This window comes from Trifolium pratense, linkage group LG2 (assembly GCF_020283565.1).
Source record: "Trifolium pratense cultivar HEN17-A07 linkage group LG2, ARS_RC_1.1, whole genome shotgun sequence".
Lineage (NCBI taxonomy): Eukaryota > Viridiplantae > Streptophyta > Magnoliopsida > Fabales > Fabaceae > Trifolium > Trifolium pratense.
This window is the reverse complement of record NC_060060.1, coordinates 32,864,104-32,886,312: the sequence shown is the minus strand read 5'-3', so window position 1 is coordinate 32,886,312 and position 22,209 is coordinate 32,864,104. Positions and strand designations below refer to the sequence as shown.

At 31.5% G+C, this 22,209-nt stretch overlaps 2 protein-coding genes across 2 annotated transcripts; one reads left to right on the top strand and one right to left on the bottom strand.

The window, feature by feature from the left end:
* Positions 1-4,320: 4,320 nt before the first annotated feature.
* LOC123910587 (bifunctional riboflavin biosynthesis protein RIBA 1, chloroplastic-like) lies at positions 4,321-8,903 on the top strand. The gene is made up of 7 exons (XM_045961745.1): positions 4,321-4,616; positions 5,038-5,359; positions 5,673-5,894; positions 6,356-6,678; positions 7,665-7,794; positions 7,925-8,221; positions 8,357-8,903. Exons 1-7 carry the CDS (start codon positions 4,561-4,563, stop codon positions 8,579-8,581), a joined length of 1,575 nt encoding a protein of 524 aa, XP_045817701.1. The 5' UTR covers positions 4,321-4,560; the 3' UTR covers positions 8,582-8,903.
* Positions 8,904-15,418: 6,515 nt separating this feature from the next.
* LOC123910586 lies at positions 15,419-20,298 on the bottom strand. Its single transcript, XM_045961744.1, has 3 exons — positions 19,976-20,298; positions 19,195-19,457; positions 15,419-16,767 (listed from the first exon to the last, which is right to left on the bottom strand). The coding sequence occupies exons 1-2, from the start codon at positions 20,230-20,232 to the stop codon at positions 19,229-19,231; spliced, it is 486 nt and encodes a 161-aa protein (XP_045817700.1). The 5' UTR covers positions 20,233-20,298; the 3' UTR covers positions 15,419-16,767; positions 19,195-19,228.
* Between the last annotated feature and the right edge of the window lie 1,911 nt (positions 20,299-22,209).

The window sequence follows — 22,209 nt, the reverse complement described above, 5'->3', positions numbered from 1 at the left end:
ATATTTTTTCATGTAGGTCTTATGTTTTTATGTCAAATTTTGTTGTATGTCGTTATGGACTTGTTAAGATTTACTATTTGAAGTTGTTGTTTTTAATGGCACATGTTAAGATTTTTGTTGAGTGTGTTTTATTGAGATGTCATTTATTTTTCTGAATAAAATGTTTGTGGTTATTTTTTCATTTATATTATAGTATTTCACATTCTTTTTCCAAAATAGCTAGCGCGGAGTTTCAAATATTTTGGATTTTATATTTTTCAAAATAATGTGGGTTTAAAATTTTTTTTTTAAAAAAAAATAAAATTCTAGAATCTAATATTTTCTTCTAAAGTATTTATTTAGAATATTAAATTTCGAATAATTATTGTAAAGGACAAAATTTTTTTTTAAAGGTTTGGGAGAAACATGGGGTAAAGAGAAGTTTTCAACTATAATAGGGATATCAAGCCCATTATTGTTTTAGGTTACTATCCACACCACACGGTTTTTCTAATACACCACTAGAAGCATATGGGTCCTACTAAATAAATAGTGCTTCCGAGACACTTGTTAAACATAATAAAAAGTAAATTAAAATAATAAAAGGTAAATTAAAGATAAAATTAATATTAGAAGATAACATTTTATATTTTGAAGACATTGAACCCTGTGTATTTTTTAACTTGCACTCACCTCTTCTACTTTGACAGTGTTCACCGGCCATTATAGAAGGGAAATCCCTCTATATTACTGCTTGTATTGCCAAAAACTTTTCAATTTATTTTGATTCAATACAACATATTTTGTGTTGCTCTTAAAATATAGAATTTAAATGAGTCTAGATTATTCTTGAAAATTGGTTATGCACTTAAAACACAAACGTAGGAATATTGAATTGGTCTAAGTAGTAAAGAAATTGAACATTTTAAATAAGTAGTTATGTGTTTGATTTTTTATTCTTATATACACCAAAAAATCACTTGAAAGTGGATAACCCATCTTGTATGTATCTCTAATTCTTCGACGAAGATTAGTCGCTACTAAATTGCAATAGAAATTTGGCACTATGACATGATAATTAGAAAAATGTTTTTTTCTATGTCATTATGTACTATTAAATTTTAGGAAAAGTTTATTTTGTTCAAAACACTAAAACTTAAATTTTATTTAGGATATGAATAAAATTGCATGGAGTAATATTTTATACCAATTTATTGCTAAGTACTTTGTACCTTCATCTCTTATATAAGGGATGTACTTGAAAAACAAAAGATAAGCAATATCCACATGTATAAGATATACTATTCTTCAATGGTAGAAATAAATAAGAGATGACACACAGGGACAAGTTCAAAAATTTGAACTTACGGGGCAAAATTATCTATTATAAATATTTTTAAAAAATAAATTTTAAGTGGTGATATATAATTTTAAAACAACAACTTTTCTTAAAGACTTGTTTAAGGAATCTATAAGTCATAGCTTAATTGTCAATGCCAATAAAAGGCATGTTGGACATTTTTCTAATTTTAAAGTTGATTATCAAACCCTATAAATTGCATAAAATAATTGGTCAGCCTTTGCTTGGAACTAAATTCTTGTCCGTGTGATGTGTAGAAAATTTGCTTGGAACTAAATTCACTCTCACAAGCTAATACATAAGCATCTTATTTCTTATTTGAAGTACCACTATGTTTATCTTCTTTTAAAAAGTTGCATCTGGATACATACCCCTTTTAAGAATACATGGACTTAGGTGTTATTTATCACCTCATGCACACGTACATGGTACATCATATAGTAAGTACATGTGTTTTTCTTAATGGGAAGAACGTGCATCTTTGAGATTATTTCCCCCCAATAATTTAGTGATTAGATTTATAAATTATGAAAATGTTAACATGATGTGACTTAATGATACATACTAAGCTAACAGATGTAGGAGATTGGATCCTCTCTTGTCAAAAAATTATTGAATGGTGTGAATTACCACATATCAGGAAACTGGAGAGTCCCACAAGAAACAATTCGTTTCCCATATATAGAAAGTTTTTTTTGTATTAATTGTTAGTTAGTTTAGTAATGATTATCGTTATATTTAATAGGAAGAATCATGTTTCAACCCTCCTGTGGAGGTTGTTGATGTTAGAGAAGGAGTAAATTTTTTGACTTCATAAGAAAGTTCATTCCATCTTACATGAACAAGCTAAAGATACCCATAGAAATTTAAAACTACATAATCAAGGCAAAACTCTTTTAAGCCACTATATATATAGTATTAAATAAAGGAATAGTCATGGTCAAAGTGATACTGCAAGCAAATTGAAACAGAACCGCCATCTTCATTCATTGGATAAAAAAACTGAATCAATTATCAGCCTCTATTTGTTATTAGACAAATGTTAGTATCATTTATTTTAAGGACCCATAAATAAATAACTTAATATAGAATCTCAGATGTATAACTTAGTTGATTGAAATATTAGATATATAATAGGTAAGAATTGAAGTTCAAACATTGATATTCTTATTTATATTAAAAAAATTAACCATTAAATTATTCTCTCAATAACACTATATAATATATAGACTAAATATATTTATTATGCAATGAAATGTGCTCCTAAAACATGTCACCTTAAAATACTCGTTAACAAAACCCTTTCTATTATTACTTTTGAGTTGGAATCTTAGTGCCCATCATTTTATAGTATACGCCATTGCCTACACCAAGTTATCCACTAGTGTTATGTCTTTTTTTTTAATAGTAAACTATATTATAATGTTATGTAATATATATATATAGAGAGAGAGGATAATTACCCTTAAATATTATGTTAATTTTTCTTCTTACCATAACTTAAATTTTGAATCTTTAACTCTTTTAACATTTAATTCAACTAGTTTAACTAGTTGAGCTACATATAGTTATACTACTCATCCACTAGTATTATGTCTAAAGCGACCTCGCATTTAATTTATAGGGATATTATGTTTTATAAATGATTAGGAATTTAGGATTCAAATCCAAAATCTCTAATTATTTGTCTCAAGAGATGAATTTCTAACCATTAAACTACTCCAAAAAAAACAAAAAAAACAAACATAAATTAAAACAACAAATTAAGTGGGGAAATTTTTTTTACCCCTACAAACTAATTGCTTTTCCAATTTTATCCTTATAGACTTCGTCTTCACTTCACCCCACAAAATATTAAGTTTTCCAGAATTAAAAATGAATTACAAACCGGAAGAGATCGGGAATGATTTCCGGTTTCCTCTCGTTCCCTTCGGTTTCACCGTCTCTTTCACCCTTCCATGACTCACTCCCTCTAAATTCAAGGAAAAACAAATGGAGTTTCCTTAAATCACTCAAAGGTTGTTTATTTGCAAGAATTTGGCGGTGAATCATCGTGCGGTGGTTTTAAACTTAACCATGTTAGTGTTTTGGTCAAAGGGTGTACTTAGATCCATGATAATTTGGATGATTTATTTGTATTCTTGTTGAATACAAATTATCATGCTATGTGGGTTGAACTATTTGTAGACAAAATTTGTATGTTCTTCGTGATAAACCTGGTGCTTTGATTTTTTTTAACTTCATGAAATTTGTTGTTTTTTTTTTTATCGGAAAATTTTGTTCATGTGTTTCGAAAACTTTTTTGAAGTGTTATGGATTTACAATTTGATTACCGGAAAACTTTTTCTTTTGGTTTACTATTATCTGAAAACTTTTTGTAGTTGTGAATGTTACCGGAGAACTAGTTAATGTGTTCCCAATGATAGAAGAGTAAAGTTGGAATTTTTTATATTTTGTTGGGGTAAAGGTATAAAAGTTGGGGTAGGAAAAAAAAATTTCATTAAGTGGATGTCTGATTTTGGAGATAATTGATTTTGACAAAATTAATGTTGATATAATTAATTTTTGTTAAGAATATATTTTTATGAGATTTGGATCATTTCCAATTTTTTCCTTTTATATTGCCTCTCATTTTCTTAATCCAGTGGTTGATAAATCACAGAGATAAAAAATTACTCTCCCCGTGAGCTTAGCTCAGTTGATAGGGACATCATACTATATGTACAGGAGTCCAGGTTCGAACCCGAAACACTCCACTTGTTCACCTTTAAAGGTGAGTTTTTTAACCACTAGACTACTTAAAAAAAAAACTATGACATGACCAATATGAGAGAAAAATGGGAGAATATATTTGATTTAAAACTTAAATGATTTCAATTAGCTCGAGTGGACTAGTTTCCGCAGTTACGCCACGAGAATATATTTGATTTAAAAAATAAATAAAAATAATATAATACAGCATGGGGAACGCCTGAGTGGTACAAGGAGACACCATAGCATAGCAGTCGTGTATCAATAATCAATCACAACGTTTCGACGTTGCTTCCTCCCTCCCTCCCAGTCCCAGCTATTGATCAAAAGAAGTAGGTAGTTGACGAATCTCATTCATCTATATATAATATAACAAACCAAACCAACAACGTCATTTTAATTCAACACAACACAATACAACCTTGGACCAACCAAATTCATTCCTTAATTATTCCAAACAAACGAACACAATGGCGGCTGCTTTTAATCTCTCCTCTTCTTCCTCACCTCCCCTCTCATGCCCCCGGTAATTAACTCTTCTTCTTTCTTTTCATCATCCACACTTTTATCAATTTTATTGCTGACTTTATTTTTCTAAATTCATTTTCGCCATAAAACTTTTTTTTTTTACAAAATTATAAAAGTTAGTTACAGTTTGTTACTTAGTTTGTTACTATCTTTTTTTTTTCAATCAATATGAAATCAAATGAATCTTTATCTCCGTGGTCATGTACCAACCGTTAGTTGGTTTAGTGGTGATTGACGCTGAATTTGGTAGGGAGGACAAAGTTTCGATCTCCCGCAATTGCGATTGGGGAGGGGCCGGAAGCACTTGATGCCGGAACAGACCACCGAACCAGATTAAACTGGTGGTGAAAATCTCCGTGATCATGTGATTCATAACAATTTTGAAGTTAACCTTTAATTTGATCTGTTCTTCAATGTAGGGTAACCAATCAATTCAAATTGTTCAATGATTTACCTCATGTCAGAGTCAATTATAAAATTCCCTCAAGTCACAACAATGCTGTTTTTAGTGTTAAAGCTACATTGGTAACTGGAGGGGGTGATTTGCTTTCTTATCCCAAAGATCTGGTTGTTGGTGCTCAAGTTATTCAAATTAAGGAACAACCTAATGGAACGCTGACATCGGATTCGGGGATAACAACCACTTCTTTCCCGGTTGACTATGGTGAATTTGATTTGGAAAGCCCCGCCGAAGGTTTTGCTTCTATCCCTGAAGCCATCGAAGACATTCGCCGTGGAAAGGTTGTCAAGTAATTTCTTTGTTTTTCTGCTTGTTATAAGTTTTTGTTATTTTGGGCCCGTTTGGATTGACTTATTTGAATGTATCTACCGACATAAGCAATGGTGAGACTGTTTGAAAGAGCTTATGGAAACAACTTATGACATGTCTCTATGCTATTAATATTTTCAGTTTATTTCCATAGGCTCTCTAGATAGCTTATGAAAACAGCTTATAGCTTACATTAAAACAGTTTGACTATATTTTATCTTTTCTTATAGAAATGATTTATACATCATGATTGATTGATTTTATTATCTGATATTAATCATACAGATGGTAGTGGTTGTAGACGACGAAGATAGAGAAAATGAAGGAGACTTGATAATGGCTGCACAATTGGCAACACCTGAAGCTATGGCTTTTATAGTAAAACATGGAACTGGCATAGTTTGTGTAAGCATGAAAGAGGAAGATCTTGATAGATTGGAACTTCCTTTGATGGTGGACAGTAAGGCTAATGCTGAAAAACTTTGTACCGCATTCACTGTGACAGTGGTATGTATTACTATTCATCTTTACAAGCCTGCAGTTAGTAAGGCAATGTTGCTAAATAGCGGCCAAAACATAGCAAAATTTGAACAAATCGCTATTGTCTGCAGTATGCTATTTAGTATAAAATGTTGTCAATTAGAGGCTATAGTGCTGCTACAGCACGTAGTAGATTTTGAACAAACTGCTATTTTCCGCGATAAGCAATTAACTATGCTGGACTAAGGTCTTCAACTGTTATCTATCATGCTGCACTTGTATAATGCATTTATTTTGTTGCATGTGATAACTGATAGCTAAATTTTATATATCTTTGCGGCATTCATTTTCATTTAACAAAATAGTTTCAAATCAAGAAAATTATTGAAATTTTATCTGCTATGCTATTGAAGGAATTCTCTTTTGGTGTAGTTTAGGCGTTTATTGATGGAATTTGATACATTTCAAGAATTTAAATGCATTTGTAGGATGCTAAACATGGTACCACCACAGGGGTGTCAGCTCATGATAGAGCAACTACAGTCTTGGCACTTGCATCTAGAGATTCAACTCCAGCCGATTTCAACCGCCCAGGCCATATTTTCCCACTAAAGTACAGGGATGGTGGTGTCTTGAAGAGAGCTGGACATACAGAAGCTTCGGTTGATCTTACCGTACTTGCTGGTTTGGATCCGGTGTCAGTTCTGTGTGAGATTGTAGATGATGATGGTTCCATGGCTAGGTTGCCTAAGCTTCGCCAGTTTGCCAAGCGTGAGAATTTGAAAATTGTATCTATCGCTGACTTGATAAGGTATGTGGTTATCGTGGAAGATGTAATAAAATTCATTGTTATGTCTTTTATGTTTTTTTCTGCTTTCAAGTGCAGATTACATAGTTTATATACCTCATGTTGCCTTATATGTAACATTAATCGTGACTAAATAATTGAACAAACTTAGACTTTATGGTGCTTAATTTTGTCTGTTGAGGATATTATTTATCAGTCAAATATAACAATTTCATGTGAGGTTTCTGCAATTTCAATTTGTTTATATTTATAGACTTTCACTGAACGGAATTTTTATTATCATTACGAGAATGATTTTTTTTTTATAAAAAAAACAAAATTCCATTTGATGGTTCTAATAGAATTGGGGAGATAAAGAGAAAGATATCAACCTTAGGATCCAAATAGGGTGGATAAAATGAAAGAACGCTTCTGGTATGCTTTGTGATAGAAATATATCACTCAGGCTTAGAAGTAAAGTTTAATCACACAACTAAAGATCTACAATGCTGCATGAGACTGAATGTTGGATAGTAGTAGAGAACCAACAAAATAGTTAGGTAATAAGATTAGTATTGCAGAGGTGAGGTGACGACAGATGAATGTAGAAGATTCATAGATGCACTGATAAGAAGGGTAGACTAGATAGAGGGTAGTCAAATTGTTAGAAAAAGAGACTAAAAGATTATAGGTCAAAAAATCGAGAGATCTAGAATTAAATGGTCTTTCAATAGATATTGTCAACGACATAACATTAAAGCGTCATTTTATCATTGTAGACGACCTCACATAGTGGGAAAAGGCCTTGGTTGTTGTTGTATTTGTTTTTTCCTGCATTAAAAGTTCATTAAAATTATGAATTAGCTGTATGAGCTTAAATACTAAATGGTTGTCTTTTATGTAATTTTGTTCCTTAAGTCTCGTTTTTTCAAGATTTTTTCTGCCTGAGATTCTTCTTGTTGCTTATTTTGTTATAGCAAGGAGATTAACACTTATTGTTATACTTGCAGATATAGAAGAAAGAGAGATAAGTTAGTAGAACGTGCTTCAGCTGCAAGAATACCTACAATGTGGGGGCCATTCACATCATACTGTTATAGGTCTCTGTTAGACGGGATCGAGCATATTGCAATGGTTAAGGTGCGCATTTCATATGTATATAATATAGTGTATGCAGAATTACCTATATTTTGCAACACTTGGTGATCATTCTTCAAAGTCCAAATATGTATAATAACCAGGCTTAAGTTTGGGGTTTGACATTTAACAGGGTGACATTGGAGATGGAGAAGATGTTCTTGTGAGGGTACACTCAGAGTGTCTAACTGGAGACATATTTGGATCTGCCAGATGTGACTGTGGGAATCAGCTTGCACTTGCAATGCAACAGATTGAGGCTGCCGGTAGGGGTGTACTTGTATATCTACGCGGACATGAAGGAAGGGGTATCGGATTAGGCCACAAGCTTCGTGCTTATAACCTACAGGATGATGGACGCGATACTGTAGAAGCCAATGAGGAGTTGGGATTGCCCGTTGACTCTAGGGAGTATGGCATCGGTGCACAGGTAATATATGCTTAATGATTTGATGATGATTTGTTTACAATAGAATTTGAACTGTTTTAATACATGGTATGATCACAGTTTTTATGGAAGATTATCACTTAACATGGCTTTCAATCTGAAATGCTACTTTTGTAGATACTGAAGGATCTAGGTGTTCAATCTATGAAGTTAATGACAAACAATCCATCAAAGTATGTTGGCCTCAAAGGTTATGGTTTGACTGTTTCTGGTAGGATACCATTGTTAACTCTTATCACTTCAGAGAACAAGAGATATTTGGAGACAAAGCGCATGAAAATGGGCCACGTCTATGGCAATGGTAAAAATGTTGAAGATACAAATGGTGTTACTGGTCTTTGAACAAGCCTTCTTTTTTCCTGCTAGAAAGATATGTCAGACACAGCAGAAGAGGAAGTAGAAATCGACACTGCAGATGAAATCCAAAAAGTGACAGTTAATTAATTCTATTCATGTCTTATGAATTGATTTGCCTGATTTTCTTCAAGCAGGCACTACTAAATTACACTTCATTTTGAAACTTATAGTGCCATTGATTATAAATAAGGCCAGTACCAACACAAATTTCAGGTTTTCTTGTGTTTCTTTGGTGTCTATTGACTATTAGTTATTACAAAGGTTCATTGTTTCTGAACTCTGGAAGTTATTGATTGGAATATTTCAACCAACTTTCTTCATTCTTTTTGGAACTATAACTCTCAGTGTGGCCTCTATAAGAGTCACATGTTCTGTACCTCTAATGTGAACATCTAATGTGATCCGTGCGGTTAGTCACATGTTCCAAAATGATCCGTGTGGTTAAAACTAAATGATAAAGCACATTAGATGTTCACTACCATTTGTTTATTCTCATTACCAACAAATGATAAAGCACAATTTCATGCCACATAGAGTCCACAACCTTGACATAACAAATGCAATCCCTCATGCTCCACATGATACCAGAATTCGCGAAACCAAACCTTGTCCACTACTGGTTTGTCTAGTAGTTCAATCTCAATACAAACTCTCGCAAACTTCCCCCAGCAACTCATCCAAAGTGTGCATCCACTTTGATTGGTGTACCCACATTAGTTGCCAAAGCAACTAGCAAACTTTCATCACAGTACTCCATTCCAAAACTTGGGAAGCAAATTCAGACTAAGGTTTTGTTGATCTTCATCTGGGAGGAGATAAAATCTGTTGTCCTAGGCCTGATTGCAATACAATGGTCAAATATCATCCAGGGACCATCACTGATGACCTTCTCTCTGCTTCAGCGGCCTAGTTGGCAACAAAGGCGATTGTCGACCCGGAAGGAACCAAGGTGCAACGTGAGCCATCATACTTCTCCGAATGAGAGTGAGTGTGAGAATTGGTTTGTGTGAAATAAATAAGAATTAGGTCGATTTATTTGTGCACGGTGATTGCCAAATGCTAGCAAAAACAATTACACCTTCACCACTTTAATTCTTAATTATTTTTGACAGAAATTCTTAATTATAGTTAATTCATGTAATTGATAACAAAATCAGTGTTTTGCTTTTGCTCCCAATTCATGATCATTTTCATTTACTCAAATAAACTTATCTTCTCTAAACTGTCGTATGCGCCAGAGGTTTGCCAAGCCAATAATAACTATTTAATTCTGATAAATGTTACGCCAATTTTTTTTTTTAAAAAAAAAATAATTATTCTACAATAACTTGAAATATTTGAATTTTTTTTTAATGAAATAGAACAATGGGATTGAATATGATTTGTATAAAATTTCAAATTAAATTAAATGTCCAGTTTGATTTGCACACAAAAAATACTTCATGTACTTTTTGTAAAAGACAATTAATTTTTTTAATTGAAATTCATTGAATATTTGATCCATCTATAAATCAGATGGTTATTCATCATGACCTTTAATGAAGTACTTTTATATACCATTTTACGTTAAGAAAAAAAAAAGAAGCTTGATCTTTGAAAAAAAAAGAGTTTGGCCTAGCTTTCTCCTTTCTCCTTTGAAGGAGAAAGATGACGGAAAATAAAGGGACCAAACAATCCGGAAATTTTTTCATCTCACCCACTCACTTTCTCCCCTATCCCCTAGCAATTCGGAAAATATTTTCCAAATTTTTTATAGTGTAAATTTTACACTAAAAAAACAGTTTGGAACATATTTTCTGAATTTTTTTGCGCGTTAGGGGAGTAGGCAAGAAAGTGAGTGCGTGGAATGAGAAAATTTCAACAATCCGGGGCAAATAACACAGAAGAAAACTCGTTGAAAAGTAAAATACAGGATGTGCATAATTAATTAATTAATTATTAATTAATAATAATATAACCAAAAGCAAAATACAGCAAAATCAATCTCAATGTCAAACTCAATAAGCTTGAGAGGCGGAAAGCAAGAACAGGTCATGAAATCCACTCCACTTTTCTTGCACAACCCAATATCAAAGTGAAAGTTACTTCTGGCGCCTTGACAGTGATGGTCACCTTCTGAAAACTCCATTTTACCTATCTCGTTAATTAGAAAGCGAGTGTGTAAATAGCAAAAATAGGGGGGGGGACAGGGTTCACTTTCTAGAATGCAAACAGCAGCTGAGTTCGCTTTCTAGAATGTGAACCCCTTTTTTCATTCTAGGGGGTGGATTTGAGCTAAAATTTGACACTCGCGACTTAGAATGCGAAAAAGTGTTCGCATCCTAAAAAATGAGAGGGTTTAGTTTGGTAATTTCATGGGGTGACCGAGTATATTCAGGAGTGCGAAAAGTTCAAATCTATCGAAGTAGCCTGAAATAAAATTTCATTATGTATTTGCGAGTACAAAATGGAAATAAGCTACAAACAATCGTATTTCAAAGGTCATTTTCCAATTCCCTACGGTTGATTTTCAGTGCAGGTCCTTATATTTAGTACAGTACAAATTTTAATACAAGACAATATATTATGTGTGGAAAAGACCAAAAACAACCTAGACAACAGTATAAATATAAAAAATATAGGAAATTTAAGATGAGAGATATTCTATCCCTCTAGTCCTAATTATAAGAAAAAATTGACTTTTTAAATACATTCAAAGTTTGATGTATCTAGACTATAATAATAATATATATATATATAGGGGTTTTCTAACTTAGACCCTAGTTAGGTCTAAGTTAGCAAGGTGCACCTTTTGAGTTGGAAAAAAATACCCATTTTTTTTTTTTTGAAACAATAGAGCAAGGTGCATCATAAAATAGCTCGCCCCCATGTCTTCTCGCGCCCCCCATGCAACAACAACAACTATTACATTTTTTAAATTTCTTCCAAATTTCGACCTCATTTTACGTGCGAATCGAACACCGATTTCAAAAACTAATACCGGAAACCTTTGTAAAATTGAAAAACGATCAAAATCCATATAAGGAACGTCGAGTTTCGTTGAGTATTGAGGGAGATCGAACCGGGTAAAAAACCGGGTCGCACGACCCGTTTCTGCGTAAAACGGGTGGAGGGGACGATGAACAGTGCGCGTCGCCCACGCCCACTCTCACCGGCGGCGCGTGGGGGCGCGTGCGGCCTCAGGGAGGCTCTATTTGTTTTTTAGTTTTTCATAATAAAATAGTAGATAATATTCTGGAAATTTTGGTATATTTTATGAAATTTTTGGAGACCTGAAACTATTTTTAGTTAATTAAATGAGTAAAAAGGTAATTAAAAATATTATAATTCCATAAAAAATTTCCAAAATTTTATGTAAAGTACTATGAATTATTTAGAACCCTCTTGTGTACCTCACTCTCCCTAGTTCAAGTCATGAAATTATTTTCACAAATTCCGCTGATTATTTAAAACCATTTAACAAATAATAATAATAATTTCATAGATTTGTACTCTGAAACCAATTGTTTTTTTATTTGTTTCTAATAAAATATTAGATAATATTCTGGAACTTTTGGTATATTTTATGAAATTTTTTGAGACCTGAAACTATTTTTCGTTAATTAAATGAGATAAAACGGTAATTAAAAACTATTGTTTGCTTCTGAAACCATTTAGCTGGAAGAATGGTTTCAGAGAGTTATACTGTGAAACCATTCTAGCAGTAAAATGGTTTCAGAAGCAAACAATTAAAAATCAACTCCCCTGAAACCATTCTATCAGTGAAATGGTTTCAAAGTACAACGCTCTGAAACCATTGTACCAGCTAAATGGTTTCAGAATGGTTTCAGAAGCAAACAATTAAGAAATTACTCACTGAAACCATTCTACCAGTAAAATGGTTTCAGAGAGTTATACTGTGAAACCATTCTACCAGCTAAATGGTTTCACAGTATTATATAAAGATAATTAAAGGTAGTGAAAAATTGAGTTTTTTTTTTTGTGTCCAAATCAAACGAACCAAGTCTCTATTTGTAAACAAAAAAAAATTATGAATTTTGGTATAAAAATAAAAAAATAAAAAATTAATTTATAACGAAATAATTGAGTTTAAAGTATTAAATGAAAAAAAAAACACGCCAACCACCCAGCAGTTGACACGTGTCCTGCTTTTTTAAAATGAAATTTTCTCTCTCCAGGCGTAGATCTAGTGTGGTGCACGCGCTGGCTTATCATGGAGATGGATGATTTGGACTGTCTGATTGATCCGACAGCCATGATTAGATCATCTCTTGGCCGTCTGATGGAAATCAACGGTCTGTAACGGTGGTCCTGCGGTAGGCGCGCGACACTGGATCAGCGCCAATATGTTTTTTTTTTTTTTTTTTTAAAAAAGAAAGGGTATTTTTGTCCAACTCAAAAGGTGCACCTTGCTAATTTAGACCCAACTGGGTCTAAATTAGCAGCCCCCATATATATATATATATATATATATATATATATATATATATATATAGACTAGATACATTAAACTTTCAATGTATCTAAAAAATGATTATTCTATTATTATACTCTCTCCGTCCCAAAATATAAGACCTAGTTGACCACTGCACATATGTCAATGTACAATTTTGATCACTAATATCTTTAATTGTCTATTAGTAAAAATTATAAAAGCTTGATATTTTGAAAATACTCATCAAAACAAATCAAACAAGATTTTATATGATAATATTTACCTCTATATATTATTAAAAAAATATAGTCAAAATAAGATACATGAATAATGCATTTAGTCAAATAAATTCTTATAAAATGGAACGGATGGAGTAATTAGAACCGGAGGGAGTATATTTATGTGTATGATTAAGGAGCAATTAAAAATGCAAAGGTTATATATCGATAATAGTATTCTTCGTTTGAATAATATTAAAATCAAGATTAGAAACCAATGAAAATTAAAAGAAAACTCAATGAATTGTTTTGAATGATTTACAATATAAATAGTATGCATTAATATTTGGAATTTCCATTCATGAATTGTTGATTTACCGATTGTATAGCATGAAATAAATAAATTATTAAAGTTTTTATAATGTGATCTTTTTAGAGGAAAATTATTATTTAATATATCAATATTAGGATGTAACACAAACAAATATACGATTGTATTCCTTCAGTTATATATATATATATATATATATATATATATATATATATATATATACACACACGATTGTATTTAAAGTTATCTTAAAAGGGGTGTTGTGTACAAAATAAAAAAAAGAAAGAGATATTGAGTTAATATCGTTCTACGGATGAATTTTTTTAATTTCAACGGAAATCTATATTTCTGTTTAAATATTAATATGAAAATCGATTTTTTTTTGTTATTTATATTGTAGTCTATATTTCTACTCAAATATTGATACACAACCATTTTTTTTCTTTTTGTAATTCATATCAACTTCAAAATCTTTTTATGAAACCTCAAAGTCTCTTCCATATATCCCATAGAGAAATTATTTTCATCAACTTTATAATTCTTTAGTGGAGAATAATAGAAACAACTATGATACATTTTTAATTTGATAAAAAAAATATGAACTATATGAATCTTCCCTAAGAAAATCTATGACACTCTACATAAATTTTACAGTTAATTTTTTATCACAGCATGTTATTTTAATTATTAAATTATACAAGATTCTAAATATTTATATAGTTGTCATTAATTATTCCATTACCAATTATAATTATAATTTTCAGTTTAAATTAAAATATATTATTTATAAGTCAATAAATCTACAATCGCATATTTGCCCGTGCTTGGCACTGGATACTAGTTCTTATAAAATGAAAGAGAGAGAGTAATTAGAACCGGAGGAAGAATATTTATGTGTATGATTAAGGAGCAATTAGAGATGATCCATTGTTTAAAAAAAAATTTAGAGATGATCCATCGTGAGCAACTATGCGCATCTCTATAGGGTCATTATAATAATATAATGTCAAGTTTCTAGCTGAATTATCGGCAGTAGATCTATTCTCTTCAAGTCTAACTTGAGTGCTTTTATTTGCTAAAAAATAGTAGTATGTGATTTGACATAACAACTCTAGTTGCATCCTATTTAGTTTTAGATACATCGAAATTTTGATGTATTTAAATGTATCCAAAAAAATAAATGTATCCAAAAAATAAATGTTTTTTTATAATTAGAATTAGAGGGAGTATTCTTAACAATAGATAAATTGGGGTGAAAAAACTGGACAAACATTGAAATTACTTTTTTTTGACAAACATTGAAATTATTGTCCCACAAAATCACAGAAAAACAACTTATTATTCTAAATACAAGTTATTTAAATTTATCAAAATAATATTTTGTCCAATAAAAAACATACAAGGCAGTACAATATCTTAAAAGATTGTTTTGTGTCCTTATCATTACGAACCTATAAATAGAAAAATATGTGTAACTATTCCAAAAAAAATTTAAACAAATTGTTGTCTTGAATTGTATTCTGCCGAACTTTTTTATAAGAACCTTTACCAAAAATTGTAGGTATTAAGAAAAGTTGTTGGAGTAATAAACTTGTCTGAAATGTGTATAACTATTATTAAATTATCTTTGTACTCCGTATTAAATATCTTTATTGATGATTTTTAATATTTTAATGCAAATTGGTGATATTAATTAATTAATAAAGAATATATTTGAAAAGGGAGTAATAAATACATCTAAGCAGTCTTTATATTTAAGGGCAAGATTTTATTTATAAAAGTATCCTATAATTAGAAATAGAGGGAGTATATATCAAAAAAAAGAAATAGAGGGAGTATTGTTTATCAAATTTATTTATTTTAAAACTACGCAAACCATTGTTTTATAAAAAAAAAAACTATTGTTACTTATACTTGATATTCATTAGAAATAAATTAAAACCACCGTATTTTCTACAAAGAGATCTATAGTGGTTTAAGGAAAAAATATTACCTCAGACATGAATCACCAAATGAGTTCAGATCCAAATGAGAATCGAAATGGAGACCAGATAAAACAAAAAAGAGTATCAGAAAATGACCCAAAATGCATAGGGGAAATGATAATAATAATAATAATAATAATAATACTAATAATAATAATAATAATAATAATAATAATAATGGAAAAGAAATAAATCTGTGTTTTCATCAGAAAAATTGTTGGTTGTTTCATTCACAGAAAATACCATAAAGCTTTTGCCAATATCCGATACCATGGAGCTTGATATTTGACATTTCAATAGAAAAAAAATAAGGCAAAATATATCGAGGTATTCTTTAAGTTTTGTGTTTGTAATAGATAGGTGCTTTAGAGTTTTAGGTAACAAATAGTAGGTCCTTTTAAGTTTCTAATTTATTGTACCGTTACTCTTTAACCTTCGTTATAAAAACGCTGACATAACTGTTAACTTAGTGAGATAGTATTGAACATTGCGCCTTGTTATTTGGAAGCCAAAACGCGACGTTCACTACCACTTCACTAAGTTACTTTAGCGTTTTTGTAACAGAATAACTTGAAGGGCAACAATGCAATAAATTAGAAAATTAATGGACTTGTCACCTAAAAAACTTCAAGATTTATCGGTTACAAACGCAAAACTTAAAGAGTAAAAACCTCTAGATATATTTGGCCAAACAAAGTTTTGACCAACAAAAGAAGAAAAAACAAATCCTCCCTCCGATTCTTTTTATAAATAACAATTCACTTTTTAGACTTATTAAATAACTTAAACATTCTTGACAAAAAAAAAAAAGTGATATATTGAATCTATATTATAGACGAAATATAAGTTGTTTTTTTTTTTGGTTTAGGCAAATATAAGTTATTCAATGCATCTAAAAAAAATGGGAGATAGTAGCAATTAACAAAAGAGAAAGGAAAAGACAAAAAAAGGAGGAGCTGAATCCCCTTACCTGTTGTGTTAACGCAATTTGAGCTGAATCCCCTACGCTGTTGTGTTAACGCAATTTCCGGAAGTATCATGGGCAATCATTTTTTTCAATGCATGGCATTAGGATCATCATGCCTTCATCCAGCAGGTCAGAGTTTGACTAAATGTTGATGGCTTCGTTGAGCCTTGCAGTGTATATGCTACACTCGAGTCGTGACTGTCATGAAGCTTTCTTTCTTTGTTGATTCCCTCACCTATTAATAGAAGATAAATACAGGAAGGTTAAATAACATTTTTTATGCATAAATAAAAAGTGGAATATGTACAAACCTATCAGATTTAGAAAGAAAATATCTAAAAGACAGGGGACTGGACAATTTTTGTTATACCATGTTTGATTTATAAACTGGTTATGGTACTCGACACAAAGTACCATGGGACAACACAAAAACAGCAATCTGTGTCCCTCACTGAACATATAGGACAACTTTTTGTTCATAGTACAACTTAAAAAAAATACAAAAATACTCATTTTATCTCTCTCTCTCTCTCTCTCCAGTATAGTTTTATCCTATCTTGTACTGTTATGTCCAGTACATACTGTGTTGCGAATCAAACGCATCCCTAAAGGGTGAACGGTATGGATCAGAGTAGATAGGACTCAAAAGCCACTCTTTCATCTATGACAGTAATAATACAAAAACAAAATAAAGTCAAACCTATTTCAAACATGCATATCAGCGGTCATGCACTCCTTTATCAATCAGAACACTAATTAACTACGTGGAATTCTTTATTAAGGACACTGCGTTGGTATTGTTATTGTACACTGCATTTTAGTAAACAGCACAATATAGCACACTAATTAAATACGTGGGATTCTTTATTAAGGACACTACGTTGGTATTGTTATTCTACACTTTGCATTTTAGTAAACAGTACAATATAGCACAGCTCGTTGGAAGTTAAATGGATGTGCCTTAAATGCAGATTTAGTGGAGTCTGGTATGAGTCATTGGGCAGGAATATGGTTTTAGGGTGAAAGTATTATCAGAAAAAACTAAATACATGGCTCTACATACTTGTTAAGCTGCCACCACTGTGATGTTCATGAGTGTAATCTTATTGGTCGAGTAATAAATAAAATTTAGTGGGTTAGGAAGGGAAAATGGAAAGAATTTGGAGTATATTAGAGGGCTTCTATTGGTAAGGAGACTTGTTAGGACTTAAGCATATGAGGAGAATCCAACCCAAAAAACTAGTCCAATAGGTGGGAGAGTCTCATGACTTAAGTGCCACGTTGAGCACTTTTATATACTCGATGAGGGACTCCTAACAAGAGTCTAATAGTGTGATATGATTGGCTAAAAGATTAGGCTTTGTTTGCAAGTTTGGAGGAGAGGGGAGGGTTTTGAAAAAAGAAAGAAACAAGTGGAAGCAATAGAGGAGTTTGTGAGGGAAGAAGTTTGATGGAGCTCATAAGTTGTATTAGAGTGAGAGGATTTTACAGGGTTTGCGTAAATCTTCAAATTTAATCTAATTTGTGATAATATTCTTAGATTTTAAAATATATTAATTATTAATCATTCTCTATTCTCTATAATATTCTTAAAGTCTTTCCCTCTCTAAACTCGCAATTAAAGCCTATGGTTTTGGATTATAAGTTGCTAAACTATCTTACATTTAGTTAATTAAATTTTGTTTTTATCACAAATAGGCATGTTATTTAGTTCGGTCTTCATTACTGATTTCAAAGCATAAAATCAATGCAATGTGTGTAAAAATAAATTGAACTTCAACTAAGCTAAATTTCAAATCAAAGGGTTAATATGAGAGGAATTCTACGTTCATTGTGATTAGAGGTATGTATTTGCATCCTTTTCATCTACTGTTTTATGAAAACTTTGAAAAGTTTAAATCATGTCTGCATTATTTAAGGAGTAAAAATTGACAGAACTAAAAGAGATGCATATCAACACCATAAAGCAAAAAACTCCACCCAGACTTACACCAAAATCGCCAATACCCCTAAAAACCAAATCAAGAAAACTGGAATAGAAGCACTTGAACAGAAAAACAAACACGCCTGTTAAACCAGAAACCACCAAAGCTAACTAGCCACATCTATACTAACCAAAGCAGAAACGCAACACGACAGCAAAACAAAACTAAAGAAAGACACAGGAAAACAACAATAACAGCCTGCAAACTATAATCACTACACTGAAAACAACAAAAGCTAGACAGAATCACCTACTGCACTCTACCACACAAAAAAACACAGACTATAGCAGACCAACACAGCAGTCCTCCCACAAACTAGAACCGATAACACCTAGAGCACCAAAGCCAAATTACAATACAGCAGAAATATAAAGACACCATCAAACCCTGTGGACATCAGATTCCTATTTTTTTGTACAATATCCATATCCAACTTAAGTTGGGCTTCAACAACAAAAATTATATTTGTTTATATTACCCCGTACACACAAGTGAACTAATTTGTCATGTTTCATTCCATACACCAGTTCATACAACCATACTACCATAGTAAACACATAAACAAAGTTCATACAACTCCACAGCTACCATAGTAAACACTAAGTTCATTTGTTTGACGTGGGAAACTAAACAATAACAGACAAAAAAAACACCTACAGCACCAAACAAAAACACACCTTAACAGAGACAATGTTAACCAATCCAATAGTATCACTGAGGGTTGATACACCAAAGGAAACCGATTGGATCGGTCAACACAGTGTACACCTTTTCCTCGGCGCTCTTGAGAACTTTCCCAAACTTTACCTTTCCACCATTTTGTTCGGCCTTTTCAGCAATGCCACGGATACCATCGGTGGCAGCAACCATCATCCCGTGAGGATTCCCAGCCAAATGCACTTGGCTTCCAGCAGCAGTAGTTCCATAAGTGATGCATGAACTACAAAAGGAGAGATTAAAAATGCAAAGCAGTGTGTCTAGATATACAATTACAATCAAAACAAGGATTACAGCATAAGCAACACAGCATGAAAAATGTGTCAAAAACAAACTAACAACAAAATTATAGCATCAAAGAACTCAATCCAAACAAAATATAGATGAAAATCGTGTTTCCAACAAGGATTACAGCATAAGCAAGTAAGCAACACAGCATAAAAAATGTGTCAAAATAAAATACGAGAACTAACAACAAAAATTATAGCATCAAAGAACTCTAATCCAATCAAAATATAGATGAAAACGTGTTTCCAGATCAAATATAACATAAAGTAAAAAAAAAAAAAATCAATAAGGTTATAACAGATCCAATCAAATAGAGATATTAAAACAAACAAACAAACAAACAAACAAACAGGAACGCAACAGATTCTAGATCTAGATCTGATCCAAACAAAGATGATACAACAGCAACAACAAAAAGGAAAAAAATGAAACATAAAAGAGTAAGATACTCACGAATCAGCGTCCTCTTCCACTGCAACTATGTAAATGGATTTGGCTCCATTCAGCAAGGTGAATTTTCTTGCGAGCACTCCCCTTGGATCATGAGTTTGACCAAGGTCAATGGCATCAAAGACTGATGCGTAGAAAGACATGGCAGTGTGCACCTTGGATTCTTGAATGTGTAAAGTCGAGGGGGGAAATATACCGGAGCCGCCGGCGTTCTGACCATCACCTGATTCCGCCATGTATGTGAGAGAGTGAGCCGCCATTTGTGTGAGAGAGTGAGCAGTGAGTGAACTATCTATGAGAGAGAAACGAAACGTGGTATGGATGGGATGGGATGGGATGGGATGGGATGGGATGAACTTTTTACAATTTTACTATAACCAACTATTGCATGATGATTGGGATTCCTAGAAAAGCCCGCTAAGGTGTGTATTGAATTAAGATTTCAAAAAATTTTAAAAGATTTTTTTATGTTAAAAAAATTTAGTGGTATTCAATCAATATTTTTATAAAAGTCAAATTTAAGACAATCAAGATTTTTTTTCAGCCAACAAAATCTGTTGGTATTCAATTGAGATTTCTTACCACTTTTAAAATGTCTATTTGTATTCAAAAGTCTATGAATTTTAATAGATTTTTTCATGTAATGGATTTTGATGGACTTTTTACTTAAAAATACACATAAAACATTCACCTAATAATCTCACTCAAACCCTTGAGACTTTTTATAATCTTCCAAGACTTCTTTCCGCCAGCGAGACTACTATCATGTTCTTTCTCCAATTTTTTTTATCATTGTTCATATATATTCCCAGATCAAAACAAAAGTATCACATGGACGGTAACAAATATTTCATTATAGGACATGATTCGTTAAGAATCATTCATAATATTGAAATTAAAAAATTGTATGCAACATCTTACTACAAAAAGAGTTTGTAAACCGATCGATTCATTGTATAAGAGAAATACCGAATTGACATTTATTGCTAATGGGTATTTGTTTTTTGTCTATTTTTATGTTTATTAGGTGATTTTTGTTATTAGGTGATTTTTGTATTGTTTTTTGGTCGAACTATGGTTGTATGTTGGTTTTTGTTCTTTTCTTTTATTTTGGGTTTGTCACTTTTCAACTAATAATAATTTATTTTTGGGTTAACTTTTGCAATTTTCTTTTGATGTAATGCTCTTCTTGTTCTACTTCTTTTTCCAGCATGCTTCCTTATAGTCAACTAGAACTTTGACCCATGCACCGCATGAGTCTAATTAGGTGTAATATGTAATAATAAAAAATAAAATACAAAAATTCTAAGAGCATTTTCAATAAGAGTAGTATAGGGAATTTCATGAACTAATTATTCTATATTTGTTTATGTGCTTATTTTATATTTTATATATTTTTTAAATAATTTTGGAACCCCGTCGTTTTGTTTACTTATTAAAAAAAATTGCTGATAACTAAAGGTTAAAAAATTGATGATAATTAAAGGTTAAAAAAAAATTAAAGACATAATCAAGAACATAAACTTAAGTAGACATCCATAAATAAATAAAAATTGTGATTAATTCCGCCGTTCAAATTTATTGAAAACGGGGTTAACATATTAGGATTGCTAAATTCTTTCATAATTGAAGCACATGATTTAGCGGTTGAAAGATTTTATTGTAAGTAAGGGATGCAGGTTCGATGACAAATCTGTATTTTTTTAATATAAAGCTGCAATAAAAAGAAAGATAAAATGAGAGGGGGGGAAATTTGGTTTAGGGTTAGCTTATGTTAGCAAGCTTATAATATAAGAAATTATTGGTTTTTAATTGTTTAAATTGTGCAATGAAAATTGATGGTGCTTAATTGTCGTATGAAATCTTTCCTATGAAAGTTGATGGAGCTTAACACTTTGTGGACATGATTTAAATCACAATTGGTCTGCTAGTGCATATTGTATCAATTGATCATCGGTTAATATTAAATCTGCAATGTTAAAATCAAAATAATGAATGTGATTAGTGACATGACCATGGTTGTGTTTGGTTGTATTGCAAAAAAAATTGATTTAGTAGAATTGAGTTTGATAATAACTTTCCAAATTACAGATAATAACTTTCCAAATCTCACATGATAATTATTCCCTAAATTTATGATCCGGTAGAAAAAAAAATATTGATCAGGAAAGACATAAAAATATTTCGTGATAAATAATATAGTCAACAATAATTTTAATATGATATACTTTTAAAAT

Bases quoted from the DNA above. Each gene is read 5' to 3' on its own strand.
- LOC123910587 (XM_045961745.1), top strand. From the start codon at position 4,561: ATGGCGGCTGCTTTTAATCTCTCCTCTTCTTCCTCACCTCCCCTCTCA. The intron at 5,360-5,672 runs GTTGTCAAGTAA...TTAATCATACAG, and splicing joins AAGACATTCGCCGTGGAAAG to ATGGTAGTGGTTGTAGACGA. The intron at 7,795-7,924 runs GTGCGCATTTCA...GACATTTAACAG, and splicing joins AGCATATTGCAATGGTTAAG to GGTGACATTGGAGATGGAGA.
- LOC123910586 (XM_045961744.1), bottom strand. From the start codon at position 20,232: ATGGCGGCTCACTCTCTCACATACATGGCGGAATCAGGTGATGGTCAG. The intron at 19,458-19,975 runs GTGAGTATCTTA...CTCCTTTTGTAG, and splicing joins GTGGAAGAGGACGCTGATTC to TTCATGCATCACTTATGGAA.